This window comes from Rattus rattus, chromosome 5 (assembly GCF_011064425.1).
Source record: "Rattus rattus isolate New Zealand chromosome 5, Rrattus_CSIRO_v1, whole genome shotgun sequence".
Taxonomy (NCBI): domain Eukaryota; kingdom Metazoa; phylum Chordata; class Mammalia; order Rodentia; family Muridae; genus Rattus; species Rattus rattus.
The window spans coordinates 80,017,692-80,039,953 of NC_046158.1; the positions used below are offsets into that span (position 1 = coordinate 80,017,692).

Below are 22,262 nucleotides of genomic sequence, written 5' to 3' on the forward strand. Positions count from 1 at the left end.
GAAGGGTCTACTTTTACATCTTCGCACTTGGGTGGGTGAGATGCATAAGAAGTGTAATGAAGTAGAATGTAGCCCAGCAAAGATCTGTAGGGGGCAGGAACAGGGCTCATGATAAAGATCAAGAAGGCTGGCACCCAACTGTACAAGGGGTTGTCAAGCTGGTAGTAACCAGAAAGATAACTGATTATCCTGTACATGGGACAGTTCTACACAACAAACAACTAATCCCTTGAAAACGTCAGTGGCTCTAAAGGCTAAGAAACCCTAGACTAGACTAACCTCATAGCTGGAAGCAGCTATGGGAACCCTCACAGTACTAATTCAGATAAGCATTCGTTACCCTTCTTGAATGAACAGTTACAGTAACTCAAGAGTCTTCCCATTCTGGTGAGCAATATTAAACACCTAGCAAATGATATGACCAGCAAATGTTGCAATTTCAAAGGAGCTGGCCACCCTCCCAGCAAAAAGAATAGAGAATTCTGCTTTAGCAGCCAGGAGAGTAGAAGCTTCATAGCCGTTCCAATGAAAGAAAGGTGCCGCCTTCAAAACACCTTGCTGGTCACTAGGTAGAAGAAGCTGGAAGGAAGGAAGGAAGGAAGGAAGGAAGGAAGGAAGGAAGGAAGGAAGGAAGGAAGGAAGGAAGAAAGGAAAGAAGCTCAACAGCCATAGCAGATTTATCCCTGAAAATATCCCATTATTAATACAGCTTCAACACTCTAAGGTGTGTATATAGCACATCTTCTCATTTATATTTATACAAAGTGATAACCATATAAGAAAAAGAAGGAACACAAATATAGAGCCCAATTAGTGAGCGCCCTAAGGTTGGTACTACTCAGGTCATCAATAGTGAGTGCCCTGGACTACAGTGTCTTCCTGTCAAGAGTCTCACCTTCGTGCATGGGAGAGGTAAGGTTACTGGGACAACATCTCCACGTAAAGACTGAAATTTATTGGAACTACTCTCCATGAACACTTGTGAGCTCTTCAGAGACAACTGAGTTCAGGGTCTTATTCCTAAAATGAACAGATCTGAAGAAGAGAAGGACGTCCATGGGCAAACTCTGTGGTGATTGTTTTAAAATCACAAAAGTCCCTGGCAGAGCAGGCACAGTAGCAATTTCCATTAAGCTGGTAATAGCAAGAGAAGCCAGGAAAGGGTTCTGAGAAAAGCTTGGGTTAGAATCTAGGTTCCATCTACACCATGGTGCCCTGGAGAGTCATCAGCCCCTTGGGAGCCATGGAATGACATGATGCCCCTTGCTACCTGAGCCCTGGAAAAAGTAGAGGAGGTCAATTGTTTTCAGAGGCAAGATGAACATCTCAAGTAGTGGACTTGGGTCACAAATCCTGGAGTCTCCAAACCTCCCTATGCAAGCTCAAGGCTTTAATACAGTATCACCAAATCGCATAATTTCCAAATCTGAAATTCCCAACTGTTTCAGAACTGTCGGGTTAGAATGAGTATCATTTAAGCACAGGGCAGTCACCTAACATGAATGAAGACCCTGTTTTATTCCCAACACCACATGAATAGGGCGAGGTGGTCCACACCTGTAACCTCAGAGCTTTCCAAGAGGATCAAACATGTAAACGAGGCTGTCCTCATCTACATATCTAGTTCAAGGCTGATAGTTAAGAGGCCAACCTGGATTACATAAACTCTTCATCAATAAACCAAAACAGAAATAACAGCCAAACAGTGTGGCAACACAAGCCACAAGGGACAGGGTTTCAGACCAGGAATTGGCCAACTTGCCATCTACTATTCAAATCCCCATCCCCTTCCTCCCCCACAGACATTAAATGCATGATCTAGTGGGCTATCAGGAAAAACAAAAACAAAACAGAAATAAAACAAAAACCACCTCACGCTCCAGGAGGGAGCCCCAAAGACCATGCTTTGAAGATGAAAAGGAACGAGGTGTGTTTATTTGTACTTCTGAGCAGTCTCATCTACCCTATTGGGTGGAGCTAGGCTAGGCTATGTGCAGCTACTCAGCTAGTTAAAAAAATAAACAAAACCCACCCCTCAGGCTGGGAAGCAGATCCCACAAGGAGAAAAGGTTAATAGGCACCCTGCTGCAGAGTTGGAGGAGGGAAATCAAGCCTCTTCCCTGAGGAGAAGGTCAGGGGTCTTATCAAAAGCTAGCCAGGGAAGGAGAGGACTGGCCAACCAACTAACCACTCCTCTTCACACTCCCTTTAGAAATATCTAGACTCACAATACACTTAAACCCACCAGACACAACATCTAGGTGCCAGAAAGTGGGACATCAGAGGCAGTGAAGTAAGGCTGCGGTGACCTGAACCTCTAGTAGGTTACATTAGGAAATAGTAACAGCCACAATGTTTCACCTCCTTTAGACAAACAGTAAGATAAAAGGAGAGAAAACATCCGTGGAGGTGCTCAGAAAGTTCCTGAGCAACAAAAGCCTTTGAATTGTTCTTGGAACCCGAATGGCCTTCTAGTCTCTTAAAGCCCCAAGACTTGGACTTAATACTCGACTCAGACCCCAGGTTTCCTCTACAGGAAGCCTTCCAAAGTCCTGGCTTCTCTGGGATTACCAACTTTTCAGGAAAGGACTGAGGAATAGGAAGTGAGACCTGGTCTAACAACTCAGCCCTGCTCTCTACAACTCTTGGTTGAAGACATAGTTCACACTTTAAAAACGATACTTAGTGGAACAAGAAAAGGTTTCAAGCCACCTAAAGGTCCTAGAGCAAGTTTAGTAATCCAAAGCCACAGTTCGCTTCCGCCAAGGAACATGGGCAGGCCCTCCCCTACCCCAACTATAGCTCACAAGGAACCCTGGTGGTCCCCGAGGCCAACTGTGCCTCACTGTGACTGTTACGCTTCTCTGCCCTCTATGGTATACACTCACGGGCATATAAGATAACCATTGCTGACAGGAAGGAATACATCTAATTTTTTTGTGAACTCAAAACTCAACTCATAGGAACCACTACAACAAGGAGATGTGATCATTACTGTCCACTGGTCATAAGCAGAGAACACACAGACGCGCCAGCTGGGGTGTCACCAGGGTACAGACCATTGCTATGTGAATTAAGTGTGTGAATCCAGGCAGATCTTCATGTCTGAGATGCCCTGGAACTGAGCCTGCTCTAACAGCCTCCAAATAACTCGAACCTGCTTATAGTTGCCTAATTCACTTTCCCCTCCCTCCTTCTCCACCCCACCCCAACCCACCCCGTAACTCCAGACAAACAGAACACAAGACCTCAGACTTGGTTTTAAAAAAAGAAAGAGAGAAACCTACAGCAGCCACAGGAGTGAGCCTAGCCCCTTACTGGAAACAGCAAACGCAGGACATTTAAATGGGATCTCAGAGGAGTGGGGATGGTGGGGGTGAGGGGAGGGCCGGTTGGCTAGCCTTCTGAGAGGATGCTCAGAACGGGCAATTTCTAGGAAGGGAGGGTTAAGGGAGGGTTGCCTGCACTGGGTATCTCAGAAAGGTTTTGACTTCCCCACAACAAACACAACGCAGCAGCCAAGTTTTCTGGAAGTATTTGGGGGAAATCCGACATAAATTAGGGGTGTGAATGATACAGGTACAGAGCAAGAAATCTTCAGTAAAGAAAGTTCAGTGATCATCAGCTGCCCAGAAATAAGCATCAAGAGCCAAGGGCGGACAGAGCTGAGGAGGGGCTGCTGACAGCTGTGGCCGACGGGCAGAGGCAGAGGGGAAGGGTTCCAAGCTGGAATTCGGAGCGTGCCCACATCAGCAGAAAAGTTCCTGGGAACAGCACTCTGTCTGGGAGGGACCCCGCGGGTCTCAGGCTGCACGCGCACTGAGATGCAGGGACCAACGGCCGTTAGAGGAAACCCCGGTCCTCTTTTCCCGGCTCCCCGAAGGTTAAGGCATCTTCGACAGACGACAGAAGTAAAAGATCTGCTCCCAGGATGACTGAATGATTTCCATGTTCAGTCCTTACTGCATCTCACTATTCCGAGGCAAGATCCCAGGAAGAAAAGAAAGGAAGCTGGGATGCAGATGCCGGGACAACACAGATGGGAAATTGAGGCAGGAAAGTGCATGTTAAAGGCTGAAGGAGTCGGGGAAGACCCGAAATCAACAGTAGAGTCCTCTCCTTCCCCTCCTGGGTTCCCAGCACACAGAGCCACACTCGAGCTACGCCCAATCCGGGCGGCCGCCCGACTCTGGGGAGCCGGCGCCGCACAAAGCTCCGCCCGCGCACACACGACAACAGCACCCGGTGCGTCGGCCCACACAATAGCGCGGCGCGCGCCCCGCCGCGGCCCCTCGCGGGGTCCGGGCCAGCCAGGCGCCGGGGTCCGCCCTTCGCGCACACCCACGCCCGCAGCCCAGGCCCGCGCGCGGAGCAGGGACGATCGAGGCAGTCCCCGCGCCCGGCGCTCGGTGAAGCGCGTCACGCGCCCCCCACTCACCCGCGGTGCTGCTCAGCAGCAGGCACAGCGGCCCCAGCAGCCACATGGCGCGGCTGCTGCTCTGCTGCCCAGCGACGTTGCTGCCCCGCGGCCTCGGTCAGACCCCGCCTCTCGGCGCCGGCCACGCCCTCTCGCCGGCCCAGCCACGCCCCCACCCTCCCAGGCCAAAGAGCTTAGCCAAGTTCTGCCCGCTTCCAGCTGAATGTGACCGCCCGAGCTCTGCTCCGGGGTCTGGGTTACAAAGGTCCGACGAATCCAGTTCTTGCTACCTCAGGAGTTAGATTTCGGGGAACTCTTAGCTGCCTGGCTCTATTCTCAGCCGGTTTCCCTTTCTTCCTACATCCTGAGGGGATGCGAGAGTCCACCCTCTCCTCAGAGTCCAGCTGGAATCTTAAGACTTGCATCAAGGAGAGAAAGAATTCCGAAGAGCCGATTCTTAGGAGAAAACTTTTTTAAAAAAATGTTGACAGTGAAATACGACCATTGCTTCTCAAATTCCAAAATCCATCTGACAGGCTTGGTGACCCTGTTAAAAAGCTCACTCCAAGTCAACAGGTCTGCATTTCTAACGAATTGGGGAGTGATTCTCAGACGGTTGGTTCCTGGAGCTACTGGAAGGGCAGAGAAGAAATTTCGTCCTGAAATCTAAGAACACTGAGGAGATCATGAGCTTCAGAGAGTTTTAAGGCCCCTAAAACTTTATGCACGTTCCATTGTTTGGGCCTTACACACATTTATTTTTTTAAGGAAAGCATATTATCATGGAGCTGAAGTGATGACTCAGCAATTAAGAGCAATTGCGCTTCCCCTGTTAGTCCTTCAAATGAGCCCTTAGCCCCAGTGGAAGCCATGACTGCTTCACTAGAGACCTTAAGCTAAGCTGTGTCTAGGTTACTAACCAGAAGACTATGTGTGCTCGTTGGGTTCTTGTTTTCACCCAAAAGCCGGTCATTACAAGTCGATAAGTAATCCATGTCCTTAAAGCAAACACCAGAACAGCCAAATCTCACTTAACATCCTCCAGAAAGCAGCAAGAGGATGTCACTAGGCAGTGTCCGCTTCAGACATAGCACTCTCATGATCACATTTAACCTTTACAACAACCTCTGAGACAGACAACAGTCATACAAGTTACCTATCCTAAACAAGCCCAAGTCATAAAACACAGAACTTACCTGCCTCTTCAAAGATGATGAGGCCACTGAATTTGAGCTATGATCACAGAAATACCCAACAAGCAACAAAAAAAGAACAAAAGTTGGTTTCAGTGTTTAATATAATTCTATTCCCAGGAAAAGATTTCTGGGTTGCAGCTCCCATTCCCAAAACTGCTGAGCATGGAAGTTTTCCTTGCTGGAAATTAAAGTCATTCTTTAGCTACTGTGTGTGTGCTTGTGTCTGTGTGTGTGTCTGTGTCTGTGTCTGTGTCTGTGTGTGTGCTCTCGTGCACGTGTATGTGTTTGTTGCATGTGTGCAAGTATGTGTAATCATGAGTGTGGTGTGTGTGAGAGAGAGTGTGTGTGTGTATGTGTGTTTAAACTGTCAGGCTAACACTGCTGGGAAATTACTTCTTGTAATTCACATTTAATATAGTCATAGGATTTCAGGAGAGAAATTGGCTTACATCTGCTAACAAGTATTTTGCACTATCCAAAATGATAGAAATTTTACCCTTCGCTTTTTAAAAAATATATATATATATATGTTTTTATTTCATTTATATGTAGCTGTCTTCAGACACACCAGAAGAGGGCACCCGATTCTGTTTTACAGATGATTGGGAGCCACATGTGGTTGCTGGGAATTGAACTCAGAACCTCTGGAAGAGCAGTCAGTGCTCTTATTTGCTGAGCCATCTCTCCAGCCCCAGCCCCAGCCCCAGCCCCAGCCCTAGCCCCAGCCCCAGCCCCAGCCCCAGCCCCAGCCCCAGCCCCACCCCTTACCCTTCACTTTGTATTCGTGCAATTTGTTATTTATTTTATATTGATATTTGAGTCAAGTTGTCAGTCCACTTAAAAATGTAATTTCTCACGCCTGTGACCAGTCCTGACACCAAAGATCAGGTACAGGAATAGGGGCAGTAACCTGCAGTTTATCAAGAGAAACTCTTACAGTTTTGTCACAGATACATTTCTTCTTCTTCTTCTTCTTCTTCTTCTTCTTCTTCTTCTTCTTCTTCTTCTTCTTCTTCTTCTTCTTCTTCTTCTTCTCCTCCTCCTCCTCCTCCTCCTCCTCCTCCTCCTCCTCCTCTTCTTCCTCTTCCTCCTCCTCTTCCTCCTCTTCCTCCTCTTCCTCCTCTTCTTCTTCTCCTCCTCTTTCTTTCTCTCTCAGTTGAAAAAAAAAGGCAGATTCATTATGGGTACAGGGTATAGTTAGGGTTGCTATTGCTGGGATAAAACTCATGACCAAAAGCAACTTAGGGAGGAAAAGATTTACTTCAGTTTACACATCCTGATCACAGTCTATCATGAAGGGGCAGGAGCTCAAGCAGAGGCCATGAGGATCTTGGCTTGTGGCTTGCCTCCTCCTCAGGGCTTGCTCAATGCTTTTGTACAGCTCAGGACCACCTGCCTGGAAGTGGCGTACCCCACACCCACACCTCCCCCCATTGACCACCCACAGCAAGTAATCAAAAGCAAAATGGCACTACAGACTTGCCTACAGCAATCTGAAGGAGGCATTTTCTCAACAGAGAATCCCTCTTCCAAATGACTCTTGCTTGTGTTTAGTTGACATAAAACTAACCAATAGTGTATATCCCACCCCTCGGCAGTGGACAAGAAGGAAGAGAGAATTGTCTTTGAAATTCCCAGACCTCCAGTGTCGATTATGGTACCCTCAAGCTAAGCTTCATTTGATTGCAATAAGCACTAGAAGTGTGGTTACTCTGAATGGTAAGTTCTTTAAACATAATGTGCAAACTAGATTTCAAAGACTGAGTACCAAAACGAACATGAAAAGGCAATAATTTCACTTTGGTCACACGGTAAAATTTAATTTCAAAACATAGGCCTTTCATCACTTTTTTTAATGTGGCTAAGTTGACAAGATGGCTCAGCTGATAAAGGCAGTGGCTGTCAAGATAATGACCTAAGTTCCATCCCCAGGTCCCCTCACGGTAGAAGGAGAGAACTAACTCCTGCAGGTTGTTCTCTGCTCTCCGTGTGAGAATTGTGGTGTGTGTGTGTGTGTGTGTGTGTGTGTGTGTGTGTGTGTTAAATGTTTTTAAAATGTAGTTATTAGAAAATTTTAAATCTCACCCTGTGGCTTATATACTGTCCTTACAATGCATTTCTCTGGAACAGTGCTGATGTAATGGTTTCATTTCCTGTGTCAGCACATGACCCCTTAGGGTTCCTTGTTTTGTAGCGAATGGGCCCTCTTGAAGGTCACTGAATTAAAGGACTTTCCCCTCCCAGTTTCTCCATCTCACTAATTCTGCCTCCAAGACCTCTTGACCTTCTATTACAAACATCAAAGTCCACTGACATGAAAGTGATTTTAATGTCATAATTTCTGTATTACAAACGCCCCCACAGAGTCATGAAGCAGAGGAAGGGTAAAATGAATTGAAAAGAACCCATCTTTTTAGACCACAAGAACATTTTGCACTTGAATTAAAAAAAAAACCCACAAAATTGAATGTCCTCTACATTTTCAGTAGGGATTTTTACCCATTAATTAGCTAACAAGCCAGAAGTCACAAGAGACCCCCAGTTAGTGACAAATGGCAGAGAATGCATTCTGCATGACCAGTACTGTTTCCCTTCTGCAGGTAACAAACACATTCATAAACAAAGGACGTACAGTCAACCTTAAAAAGAAGCCTGGTGAAAACATTGTAGAAGGTAAACAGATTTATATTTTTAATCTGACATTATTGGAGCATTTCTCCCGAACTATGAAAACCCTGCTTTAATAATTTAAATTGTTTTCCTCAGTATTCTTCAGCCTACTTCTTTTAAACACCTCCTCATTTTGAGCTAAATTCTTTGTGCTTGATTGATTTTTGTGTTTAAAAGCTTGATTTCAGGTGCTGTTTGATCGCTTAATCTGGGATTGGTGCTGCATGGGCAGTAGCTCAATTATGGAGGGGGAAGGAGGCGTTTTTGTTGTTGTTGTTTTGGAGTTTGGTGGGGTTTTTTGCTTATTTGCTTGTTTGTTTGTTTTTGCCAAGCTTTTAGCAAATTGCCATGCCCATGCCCAGTCTGTCAGGATCCTTCAAAGCTATAGAGTGGAAGCACAGGAGAACTATATAGCATCTTTTGTTTCATGTGCATGCATACACTTGCATGCCCCTGACACATAGCACAAAATACAAGCGCGCGCGCACGCGCACGCACACACACACACACACACATGCAAAGCTAGGATTTTATCCTCCATCTTGTGCAAGGTGGAAATCTGACTAGAAGTGTAGTCAACCCTTGGACTCCCCCCATCATTGCCCACAAAGAATCTACTTCACCTCTCTCCCCCTCTCCCTCTCTATCTCCCATCCTCCCCCTCCCCTCTCTCCTATCACTCCCTAAGTTCAGATCCCTGCACATCTATGCCTGGTTATCTCGAACATGGGTTTCTGTCCCACTGACTCTTCATAAGACTTCCATGTCTCCCCACTGCCCAGAGGACAAGTTCAGATAACTTAGCTGGGTATATTCCTCATGAGCTGCTGCTGATGCTAAAGATTATGAGACTAGAAATGAAATCAAGGTCACAAATAATAGTATTTGGCAGGAGACATTTGGCCATGTTAGGGGGTTGTGGATACTATTCTATCAGTGCTGGAAAGTCACAGATGGTCAGGTTCAAGCAGAGACAGGGGCAGATTTACATAATATTTGAGAGCAAGACGTCTGAAAGCACACACAAAGCTTGACCATGTTACTTCATTGTATGTCCTTGGGTACTTAGCCTTGTCTCTGTCTCTCTATCATCTATCTATCTATCTATCTATCTATCTATCTATCTATCTATCTATCTATCTATCTATCTATCTCCCCTTTCTATTTTGCATGTGTGTTCATGTATGTCTATGTTATTCGCACATGTCTGCATTTGTATGAGGAGGTTAGAGGTTAATAGTCATTTCTCTCTTCATCAATTTGCCTCCTTTTCTGAGACGGTTTCTCACTGAACTTGGAGCTCACTGATTTGACCACTGTCTGGCACAAGCCCCAGGGAGCTTCTTGTCTCCATGTCTCCAGAGCTTGTCTACAGACAAGTGCCACCACAACCATCTTTTAATCACAGAGCTGAGGATCCAAATCCAGGTCCTCATGTTTGTGCGCAAGCATTTTACAACTGAGCCATCTTCACGGCCCCCGCCTTTATGAACCTATTTCCTTATATTTATAAAATGTAGGCTGAGACCTCCTGCAAGAAAGGCTTGGCTATGATTTGGAAACGAAGTGCTTAGCCTATCACTGGCTCCATAACCCCCACCCCAAAAATAAAAGCTGGCCTTAAGGACTCCTACTCTTGCCATGGTTCTTGGAGAAGACTTTCACAAACCCTTAGGACCGAGTTTAGTCCATTCCCACATGCTCTTGTGACGGCCATCTGTAAAATTTAGGAGCCCACCTTGGGTTTCTTTCATAAAGCTTCATGAAATGTCGAAGGAATAAAATAGTACAGCTGGAAAAATAATAAGCAGCCAAAAATTGAGCCCACGTTCCACCAGAAATAATAATTCCAGGAAGCAGAGCTACATACACAAAAGGGAACACACTCCAGGATACACATAATAAAGCCACCTTGGCAAAGTGTGTGGCCTGATGGCCAAGCCAGGGGAGTGATGGAATGTAAGACGGGATTGGAAGCTGGACATCTGGAGTGGTGTGCCAACCCACCCAGCAACAATCGAGTTACTGCCACATAAACATGAGCCCCATCACTGTGAAAATCCGGAGTAATTGCAATGAAAATTTCCAAGGTGGAAGAGATCGGGCAGTGGTAATGCTAGAAGCTATGTGTGTAGGCCAGTTGGCTTAGAGCTCACAGCATAGCGCCAGCAGCGGCAAAGTCAAGGCCAGTGCTGGGCTAAGCCATTGGCTCTGACTGTAGGGAAGAGCTCCAGGTTCTCGGGATGAGTAGAACCTTAGTCCCACCCAACCGTCCTGAGACTGCTGGTGTTTGAGGTCAACAGGAAGTTGTGGAAGAGTTTGAAGGGTGCAAAGTCAATCACAACAACCATGTCTGAAATTCATATAGGGCAGGCCAATACAGCAGCTCACTGAAGAAAAGATAAAGCATTTCTGGACTAGCTGATAAATAGGTCTGAGGCACCCAAGAGCTTCCAATATATATCCCACCATGCTGCCTAGCTGCTTCCTAGGCTCCAGATTACCCCATGATCAGTACTGACTTCAAAATAGAGGCCTGATGCAACAGGGGCTGCATCCCAATTGGTTGATGCCCTGACTGTTCAGCAAATCTCATGTATACATTCAGTTCTTCAAGCACTTGTTATGTTTGGAGCAGATGAGCCACGCGATTTTCAGTATGCAAAGTGCCTTCTCAGTCTATACCCTTATGCTTTTTGGTTTAAATGTAATTTACCCCTCCAGAGTTCCTGTGACCAGAATCCCAACCGAGAATATTGAACACATAGAAACTTCATCTGACTGTGGTATCTGGTGTGTGTGCGCGTGTGTGTGGTATGTGTGTATATTCATGTTCATGTAGGTTTGGGCTTGTAACAGGAGAGTAATGCATGTGTGCATGTAAGTACATAGGGAGACAGAAGTTGACCTCAAGGTGTTTTGTTTTCGCTTTGCTTTTTCCCATTGCTCTCTACTTTTTTTATGAGACAGGGTCCTCCTCCACTCCCCTGAACCTAGAGTTCACCAATGTGGCTATGGTGGCCACTGAGCTCTAGGAATCCAGTTGTCTCAGATTCCCCAGCCCTGAGCTTCCAGACAAACACCACTATAGCTAGACTTTCACTTGCATTCTGGAAATCCATGCTTGGGTCCTGATGCTTGTGTGGCAAGTGCCTTGTGGAATTAGCTATCTCCCCACACTTCCGAATGTGGGGTTTTAAGGCAGGGCCTCTGGGATGTTATTAGAGTTCTATGGTTGGATGTGGTGGCTTTCTCTGAAGAGAATGGGAAAGCAGAGGAGACACACATCCTTCCTGTCTCTTGCCATTGAACCACTTATCACTCTGAGACGGCTGGTCAGAAAGCCATCACCTCCTACAGTCTCAGCACTGTGCCTCTCAGACAAGTGAGTCAAAATCAACTTCTTATACAGTTACTCAGCCTTCACTACTTAGTTGTATTTATGCAGAGTGGACCAATATCATTGGCAGGCACGTGCCTAGTGAAGACGGAGGTGACAGCTAAGCACTCTAGTAGAAGGATTTTAGTAATGAGTCTTTGGGGTCTGCACCTCTATTTGCAATCTGCCTTTCATATTTATTATTGATCTCCTACATTCAGGGCATTACACCGGGTACTCGAGGAAGTGCAGAAGATGCATTGCACCCAGAACTTGCTCCTTCCCAATCTAAACATGGAATGGAAATCAAGTCTGTCCCTTACAGTGCAAGGCATAAGAAGGGGCAGGTTGGAGGAGATGCATAGAAATTATGAGTTTCTGACCCTAGGGACAGTCTGGTTATAAGGGATTTGGTAAATATGTAACATCTTTCTGCTTATGTATCTTTAAACTTGTATTAAAAACGTTGAGTTTTGGTTCAAACACAAGGAATGAAGAAGGTCTCCTGTAAATAACAATAATTACAAATACACTGAGTGCTTCCTCTTTATTTTCTTTTTATTGGGGGGTGGGGGTTGGGGTGGGTAGGGACAGGGATTCTCTGCATTGCCCTGGCTGTTCTAGAACTCACTGAGCACTTTCTTGTGTGGGGTCCACTGACAGAAATTGAGACAAGAGCTTGGCTGCAGGTTGTTCCGTGGGAACAGAAGTAAGCAAGTGGAGACATTGGGGGGAGCCAAGGAAAGTTGCACTGACTGCTCTGAGTTGGTTAATACTGTGGGCAGCAGAGACTCCATGTTGATGTCGACTGTGGAGCCGTGGAAGCCACATCTAAAATCAACCTTCTGGGTGCAGAGCAGGCACTTTTTCTATGAAATCCAGTCCTTGTTGACTGAATTATAAATCCCTACCCTTCTTTTCTCTTTTCATATAAGACCCTCAGGGAACAAAACTAGAAGACAGAACGGGTGCTGAAGATAGGGGCCAGCAGCAGTAAGGGCAGTCTGTGTACAGTGCCCACCGCCCATGATCACACACCTGTCAACCAGCACACAACAGGTCAACAGTCAACCAGCACACAACAGGTCAACAGTCAACCAGCACACAACAGGTCAACAGTCAACCAGCACACAGTAAGCAGGCAGGGGTCTCACTTCCCACAACTTGGCCCCAGAGATTTCTCATTTTCACGGGGAGGAACTGAGATGTGGAGAGATTGAATGGTCTATTATAGGTCACAGAAGCAGGATATGGCTGAAGGGCCAGCCAATCAACGTTGTTTAAATCTTAAAGCCAGCTTGTCGACATGCTCAAATATCAGCTATACTGAGACTTTTTAAAAAGCCATTGTTGGGGTTGGGAATTTAGCTCAGTGGTAGAGCGCTTGCCTAGTAAGCGCAAGGCCCTGGGTTCGGTTCTCAGGTCTGAAAAAACGAAAAAAAAAAGCCATTGTTTGGGGTTGAAAGGTTACTAAGCAAGTTTATCTAGACTCTGGAAAAAACAGAGACAGATTAAGAAAAAAGACACACACACACACACACACACACACACACACACACACACACCCCATCAGCAGTAAGGTTGTGATGTACACCTTTAATCCCATCACTTGGGAGGCAGAGAGACAAGTAGATCTTTATGAGTTCAAGGCCAGACTGGTCTACAGAGTAAGCTTGATGGCTTGATGACAGCCAGAGCTACACAAAAACTTGGTATAGAAAACCAAAAAAAAAAAAAAAAAAAGTATCTGTAAATGTTTTGAGACAGAATTACAGACAATTATCTCCTCTCAAACACTCAAATATTCATATTTTTTCCTTTACAAACCACATGGCTTCCCATGATTCTATTGAAAACCTAAGGTTCTAATGCTCCATCATGTTACAGATCCAGTAAAGCTGAGGACAAAGTACTTAGAGCAGTTCATACCCTACCATTCTTCTCGGCTTGTATTTTTAAGAAGTTGAGAACACTGGCTTTTCTGAAGCAAACAGAACACCTTGGATAATATCAAAGGCCCCTGTCACTTAGAGAGTGATGAGTGGAGGTGACAGAGCACTGTTCATCGGGCCTGAGCGTTTGAGTGAGTGACAGAGAAGAGTCCACATTCCACATGGGTTTGTTAAAAAGTCATCACACTCCTGGAAAGGAGGAATGATGTTGTTGTTGGTAGTGATAAGACAGACATCGGCAGAGCCAAGAAGACTCAGAGGTCCAAGATGTCCTTCTCTTGTCTGGGTCCTAAATGCTTGGTCTTCAGGGACACCTGGAGGGAAGCTCACTACCTGTGGTATTAAAGCCCCTAAAATACACATTTCCTCTTGTGAGAGCACTTCTGTCTCCATCTGATCAAGGCCAATCCCACTGCTCACCATCAATCTGATTTCACCAGAAGCCCCTGTAAGTGGATTTGGAGGTCATGATCATGCTTGGGCCTCAGACAGCTGCTCTCAGTCTCCATTGCCAGACCCTCCTGGACAACTTTTCACAAGCCTGAGCTCAGCTCTGCTCCACTTTAAACGAGGCAGCAGCGGGCTCTCTCACAGGCTTCCGGTGAACGCTGTGCCTCCGCTTGGTAGATCACAATTAGGAGCTTGCTATTGTAGTGGAAGGAAATGCAATAAAGCCATCAGATGCACCTGAAGGGGCTAAAACACCCAAACAGGAAGAGCTGCGTGAGGCTGTGGCCGAGGAGGACGATGTTGTTTCCAGTTTTGCAGTCAGTCCCAAGGGAAATAGTGTTTACTAAGGCTCAAACGGGAGGAAACCTACAAGGATGTGTTGAGTGGAATCTCAGAAATTAAGAACCCAACTTCTGAACACACACACACACACACACACACACACACACACACACACACACACACCCTGTCTCAAAGACGCCTTCCCTCTCCCTGTCTTACTACATATCCCTTCAGGTGCAGGGGACACCCATTGTGACTATTCGGTTAGCAAATATCCACTCCTCCCTGCATACCACAGGAGGAGACTCCTCAGGTAATACTGGACTGTGTCCTGTGACTTGTTTGAGTCAGTGGATTATTAACATATGTGAAAGTACACGGGCAGTAAATTTGCTCAGGGTTTGGCCTGACCCCACATCCCAGAGTGAAACCATCCCGCTGAGCCCAGCCACCACCACCGGGCTAATTATCTTTGTGGCACAGTCAGTCACTGGCTGTTTGGTGGTCTGTTCCTGACCAATGTGTCTTTGTCCCGTTTTGAAGTAAAAATCTGTGTTTTCTTGAACCACAGACGAAAAATCCACACTGGAAAGTTGCCCTTGGCCCTGTAAAGAAGACCACACCCATGCAACTCTAATTAAACCCAGTGTGTGTGGGGGTGGTGGGGGGGCAGGACAGGGGCATGTTGGGAAGACGTATTCCTGAGGGAGTTGAAGGACACAAGAGAAGGAAATGGGCTGATTCTTACCAACATACATTATATACATACATGGAATTGTTCAAGAATAAATGGATTATTTCTCAAAGACTGAAGTTGTCCATCTGTGGATAAGGTGTGAATTGTCGCACGTGTAAATCATAGCTACCATTTACTCTATGACAGGTAAAGTGTTTAATAACTCAAAAAATTTGAATGTATTTAACCCTCTCCATAACCCAAGAACTCAGAATAAATGTCACCATTAGACAGAAAAGAAAACTGAGGTGTAAAGCGATGGTGTGTTCTGTTAGAGCCAGGATTAAAGTATTCAGGTTTAAGCAAGTCCTGATCATTACTAACCAAGCAAGACAGTGAACCAATCTCAAAATGCAATACCCTCCTTCGGTATTAACAAACAATGGTAACAGATGGTCAAAACTGCGATGCACTCTTGTATGGAGTGCTGGCAAGAGTGTGTCTCTTAGAATACAGGCGAAGGTAGAAATTGGTGCTGATGTCCCAGAAAGCCACCTGGAATATTTGTCTGGAGCTTGAACATTTGCAGAGCCTATACCGGAGGCTTGCACTTCTCCAATTATATTATAAGGACATGATCAGAGATGCAATCAAAGAGGCATGTGCAAAGTTCCTCAAGACATTGCTCATCACAGGACAAATCAAGTCAACTGAATGTAAAATATCTCCAGAATGCTTAAGACACGGATATTGTTATAGACCAGGACAACATGAAGCCACTAAAAAAATCACGTCAGGGGTATGAGAAAAAGTTAGCGACAACTCTAAACAGAAGACATTAGGAAAGAGAAACTGCAACATTGTAACACAATTGTAGCAGTAATGCATTATTTCTGCACGACCATTATTATTTTCTATAGGGTTTCCTGTTTTAAGCACTTGTTATATTTTGCAGATTTTATTGAATAAGCTTTGTGCTTTGTAGGTGAGCTCTGGGGATCAAACTAGCCATGGAGCTATCCCACCAGCCTTAAGACCGCAGGTTTTATCCCTGTAGATCATAAGCACTGTGAAGACAGAAATCACCATCTGCTTTGCTCACCGAGAGATGCCAGACAGGTACACAACCCCTAATATGTGCTCAGTAAATCTTTGCAGAACGGATGAAGTCCTACTTTGTCACCCTGTCTCTCCTCTGTGTACTAGTCAGCCTCCACGCATAAAGAAATGCCTGAAATCGCTGACGAGGAGAAAGGAGCTCGACTATGGCTCCTAGTGTTAGAAGGTCTCATCCTTAGTAAAGTTGCAGAGAGGCAAATCTGCCCATCTCACTACAGGAAGAAAAACTGAGAAAGAGAAAGGAGTCTGATTTCACTGTCCCCTTGGGGGGACACTACTCCTGACCTAAGGACATAGGTGCTACCTCCTAAAGGCACCACCATGCCAAGTACTGTAGCCCTGCTGGCCAAGGTTATGTGGCAGAAGGCTTAGGCTCTCTGTGGTTTCTCAAGCAACCACCAAGTCCAACAGGCTCAGGCATTGCATGTGCCAGGACAGTGGAATGGTTTCTCTGCCTCGTGATGTCTGGGTGCCACTGCTGAGGAAACGTGTGCCTGAGTCTGTTTTTGGCCAACAGAAGAAAACATGACAGCCTGCAAAGGCTTGACCAACAGAACCTCCTTTGTTCACTGTTCTGCAGGCTAGGGATCAGCACGAGTAACCTGTCTGGCTCCAGGGGAAGGCCCTGCTTCTGGCTTGTACATGGCTGCCTTTTGGTTGAGTCCTCAGCGAACAGAGAAGAACAAAAAGCCCTTCTGCTGACTCTTCTCGTAGACACCATCCCCATCCCAGCAGAACGAGACGCTCATGACCTCATCTGACTCTGACCACTCCTCTAAGAGGCCCTCTCTATTATCACGATCGAGGTTAGGGTTTCAGTGTGAGTTTGGGGGAGACAGAATTCGGGGCTTAGTAATAACAGGAATAGCTGGGATGCCTTGAAAGGTTAGGAGCAAGCACTGCCTGGAGGTTTCTTTCTCTGTGGGCCTTATTCTGGCTTGCAGAGCTGGGGCCCAGTGCATCTGGCTTGGGCTTTTAATTGGATCCATCATGAGTGAGAGCTCTACCTTTACTGGACAGGGTACTGGCGCTTCAGAGCCTTATTATTACAGCGTATCCTCCACATGCTGCATGGATGTCAGGTTGTGTTTTGTTTTGTTTTGTTTTTTCAGATATATAATTCCATGTATTAGGGATACCTTAACTCACCTTATCCTCTTGTCTCTGGAAGGCTGAAGGCCCACCCCCAGGACCTTTCTCTTCTGACTGAGACCATCTGCAAAGTTGAGATTCTGCCCCATGAGGATGAGAAACATTTTTTTTTCTTCCTATCAAAAGAAGTTAGCCTGACAAGGCCCATATTTACTGACCCTCCTCTTTCCCTGGGACTTTGTATCCATTCACCGCTATCAGGAGATTGTGGAGCTACAGCTCTCACCACTGGGCTGACACGCCGTCATAGCTTGTGAGGGATAAAGCGCAGAGGCCATTTTTGTTGAGTGTGTTGCTAGCCTGGTTTGGGTCTTGCAACACTCATTTTGAAGAAATAAAAAAAGAAATAAAAAAAGTAAAAAAATTACTTTCTCTTGGTTAGCATGCTCCTTTGTGAGATAGCGAGATTGCTCTTTCTTTCCTTCCCACCACGAAAACTGTGAGACACATGGGCCCATCTGCATCTATCTGCATGCTGCTCCCGAGGGCTGTGCCTTGGGCAAGCTAGAGGATCGACCAGACTTCCGCTTTCTCAGGATTGTGGTGAGTAAGAGCTGAGTCCAGGCACAGCTTGATCATAATTCAAATGTCAGTGGCTGTGTTAGTTCTGTGGCTACGCAATTTCTAATTTTCTGATCAGAAGGTCAGCGTGGTATCACGGAAGTACAGTCAAAAAACTGGGCCAGGACAACCTGAGGAGTTTAGAATCTTCTGGTTACCATTCCCCGAGCACTGAAGGATGGGAGGAGATCTTGGGCGCCTAACGCCACAGGAGAAGAGAGAAGATGCCCCTCCGTGATACTAAATACCTACTCGTTTATACACACTTGGCTCAGTCTGAGAACAGAGAAGAGGGAGGGTTTCTGGCCAGGCTGTGGCATCATTTGGAGCAGGAAAAAAAATGTAAAACAAGAGTAGAGATAGGAAATAGAAACAAAATACGGCTCCAAAAAATCCCAAGGCATGGGAACCTTGCCCCACACTTTGGCTGCACTAAGCTCCGTGAGAGAGTGTGCCAGGAGGGCAGCCAGGCAGTTACACAACCAAACCATTGCTCAATGCACGCTCCTCACATGGGGCCACACCGTCCCTGAGGTGCAGTCCCAGCGGAAGGGCTGGGTGGGAACCTGTGATAAGAGTGACTTTTAGAAGTGCTCGTGTTATGCCTGGCACTGAAAGGCCTGGCTGGGTCACCTCCGAGGTGCGGGGTTTCTCTGCCAGGCCCCAGTGGGAGGAAGCAGGAGAGAGAGGATGCCGGGGAAACAAAGCACCCTGTTTCTCTCTTCTGTGCCGTCACGTGCATTCCGATGCACATCCTGCAGACATTCTCCCTGGCTTGCACTTTTGAGGCCGTTTAATTTTTTATCGTTTAGTTTGAACAACGAAAGCAGGCAGTTTCCTGTTCCTCAACCTCAAACCCCCACCACGGAGGAATCTGGCCTTAAACTGCATTTAAATCCTATAAATTAGCCTCCCTAAAGATGCTTAAGCATTTATGAAAACATTCAAATTTTATATTCTGCGCAATAAAATCTAAAATAAAAAAAGAGAGAGAGAGAAGGAAAGCTACCCCTTGTGTCATGTGAAGCTAAGTTGGCAGAGAGCAAACAGTTTAGAGCCAGGATGCCCGCGGCTTCACAGATGATGAGCCTGGGACCTGGGGGGGCTGCCATGGATCAGAGATAAAGTGAATATTCCTGCCCTTATGGCAGAGTCCCTGGAGACTCCCTTGTGCTAAACCCAATGGCCTGGGAAGCAATCTCAGTATTAACCCATTTTTGCCCAAGTTGATGCCAACCTTCAACATTCACCAGTTATACCCAAGTTTACGTGAACTTACAATATTAACCCGGTTATACCCAAGTTGAAGGCAGGGGCAGGGAGCCCTCTGACTCCATCCCAGTTGCTCTGGAAAGCCACTGTGATACAAATCAGAACTGAACTTCATTCAGAGACCTGGGCTACCTTCTCAGGCTATTGACCTGCCTCCGAGCTTGAACAATGGATCGCTTCGCTCCTAGCCTTAGTTTATTTCTGTGAAAAATGAGTATCTTCTACCACACAGGTTTTCAGTGAGGGCAAACGCCGACACTTGCATTTCTGTAAGCCTATCATTAGTACATTTAAATAAGCGTGTTTGCAGACACACAGACCCCCACACCACACACACACACACACACACACACACACACGCATGCACGCACACGCACATGCACACGCACACACTACAAAATAAGTGTGCTTGTGAAAGAAATGACGTGCACTAGCATCATCCCTTTGCCTACCCCTTCCTCACATTTTCCCCAAGAACACCTGGGCTCTCTGTGACTCTGACAGAAAGAGGTTATACTCTCCTCCTATCCCCACCTACTCTCCCACACCCCCCCCCAAAAAAAAAACAAAAACTAAGAGAAGAGCTGAGACTATAGCTCAGTGGTAGAGCCCTGGACTCTGGTTTGATCCTCATCAACACAGAACAAAATGGAAGAATACTTTGGCTGGTTGTTCTGAGGGCATAGGCTTTCTATTTTTACATGAGCGTGTCACCTATTCATAAAATGCTAACGGTCAAGAGTGGGAGGCAGGAGAATGGTATGATCAAGGCCAGCCTAGTTCCAAGAAAAAATCCTGTCTCTGAACACCAAACCAAATAAAGAGACTGAGGAATAATTTTGCCCACCCAGAGACTGACTAAAGCAGACAAGGAAGTTCTTAGGTTTGAATGGGTTAGGTTGTAGCCAGGACTTTTCACCCATGCTTAGCAGAAATGCTAACACACACACACACACACACACACACACACACACACACACACACGCACACACGTACATCAGTTTTCCTTTATTCTCTGATTTATTATCATTTTTCCTGCCTGATTATCATCTTTTCTAGTCATCAAAATTAGGTGGTTACCCTAAATGTCACCTGTGAAGCTGTGTGCTCAGCAAAATTTGAGATTACAGCTGCCAAGGACAAAAACCCAGTTAAGTATCGATCCCCACTTGTCACTTGTCACCGCCTGCAGAGTTTTACCTTTGATTGACTTTACTCTCAGGCCATTCCATCAGTGACAAAGGGAACTGTCATCAGTCCTGGTGCTTCCTGGTGATGTGCACTGCTGGATCTATGCTCTGAGTGGAGCCTCCCAGGGTAATGTGCCTTCTCTCTTTGTAGGGCCTGGTAGATACTACCCAGGTACACCTTCAGGCTAAATACCCACAATGTGTTGAGGCCAGGAGTGTTTGGAAAGAATTCTTCAGATATTGGAATATTTTCATATCTGGACTGGGGTATATTGGGGATGGAACAAGCCTGAACATGAAGTCCTTCCGTGTGTCCATTAGTCTCACACATAGGCCTGTGTTGTAAACATTAGTGCTCCTGTGTTTCGATTATGACTTAACTTATGAGTCAAATGTGGAATTTTGTTTAGGATTTGGAGCATTTTAGATATCAGATTTTTTTTTGTCAAATAGTCATGTCCAAACTGTATCACATCGTGATAGTCTAACTGAGGACTTAAGTTTTCTGTTACCTTTAATTGTCTCTTTCAATGGTGTGTGTGTGTGTGTGTGTGTGTGTGTGTGTGTGTATCTGTGCATATGTGAGTGTAAGTACCCTTGGAATCCAGAAAAGGATGCTGGATTCCCTGGAGCTGAACTTACAAGTGGTTGTGAGGCATGCCAAATTCAGATCCACTGCAAGAGCATAATGTAATCTTAACCACCAAGCCATCTCTCCAGCCCTTTATTTAACTTTAAATTTCAGCATAGGTGCCACATGGAGCTAGCTGCTCTCTTATTGACAAGACACATTAGACACTATGCACTAAAAATTTGAGTGAGCTCAGTGCTCGAGTTACAGAAATACAATATGAAATATAGGTAATGCTATAGAATTTTAATGTGAATCCCACATGTAATTTAAGTTTTCCTAGACTTCCCCATTGAGGTTAAAAATAAGGGTAAAACTAATTTCATAATGTATTTTGTTATTGATTTAGTCAAAGTTTTATTTCAACGTGTAATCAATACAAACATTGAGATAGTATACGTTCTTTTTTCTCCCTCCCAGCTCTCCCAACTATGATGTGCACCGTAACAATGCATCGCATCTGGGCCAGCTGTACTTTAAGCCTTCAATTGCAACAGTTGGTTAGTGGCTAACGATGGGTGATACGACACAGATTAGTGTCAGCCTGGGGCTACCTTTCCTACCTGCTGCCCAGCTTTTAAAGCTCTCTCCTAAAAAGCACTTGTGTTTAACTAAAGTTTCTAAGCAGTGATGTTCAGCGGAAACCATTAAACACAAAGCCCACTGCATTCATTTCCACCAAAGCGTACATAGTTATGCAAAAAATTTTTGTGTTTCCTTTCTGATGATGTTCCTGGTTCCTTCTCTTTGATTTACGCCAATTAACTAATTCCACCGATGTGTCAATATTTACTGCTCATGATTCAGGAGCCTCCAGATCTTGAAGAAAGGCAGTGTGTGACTGTGTGCCTTGGAATGCCGGAGCTCGGTGCCTGGCAATTTCCATGTCAATAATTTCCATTAGTGTAATGGGGATGCAAGAGAGGCTGCCTCTGGAATGAGGGTGTGTGATAAAGAAAGCAACCATGGAGAATCGCTTAGCAGCCAAGTAGATAACCAATCAGCCAATGATCTGATCAATGGGTGTTAGATACACTAAGAGCAGAAGATGGTCCTAGAGTATCCATTAGCAGAAACACTAACAAATAAATTACCTAATCATAATCAATAGAGCTGGCTGAGCATGACCTCCATGGATGCAGAAGCAATGTGGAAAATTTGCATACCTCCACTGGATTGTCTTTTAGAGCTTACCACTCCTACACCAGCCCCTCACCAGTCCCCTTTAGCACCCTTTCTAAGTCAGCTTGTTGCTTTGTTCTTTACAGGTAATGAGAACCAGAGAAAAGCAGTCCCGTAGGTTTTCTCCTCTCCT

The 22,262-nt window shown here is 45.7% G+C and overlaps 1 protein-coding gene across 1 annotated transcript in view; it reads right to left on the minus strand.

The window, feature by feature from the left end:
• The window catches only part of LOC116900931 (low-density lipoprotein receptor class A domain-containing protein 3-like), a 141,527-nt gene extending 136,996 nt beyond the window's left edge, over positions 1–4,531 (minus strand). The window contains exon 1 of the mRNA XM_032902579.1: positions 4,439–4,531. Within this exon, the coding sequence (XP_032758470.1) occupies positions 4,439–4,484 (46 nt within the window). The 5' untranslated portion in view covers positions 4,485–4,531. The remainder of the gene's footprint in view (positions 1–4,438) is intronic.
• Between the last annotated feature and the right edge of the window lie 17,731 nt (positions 4,532–22,262).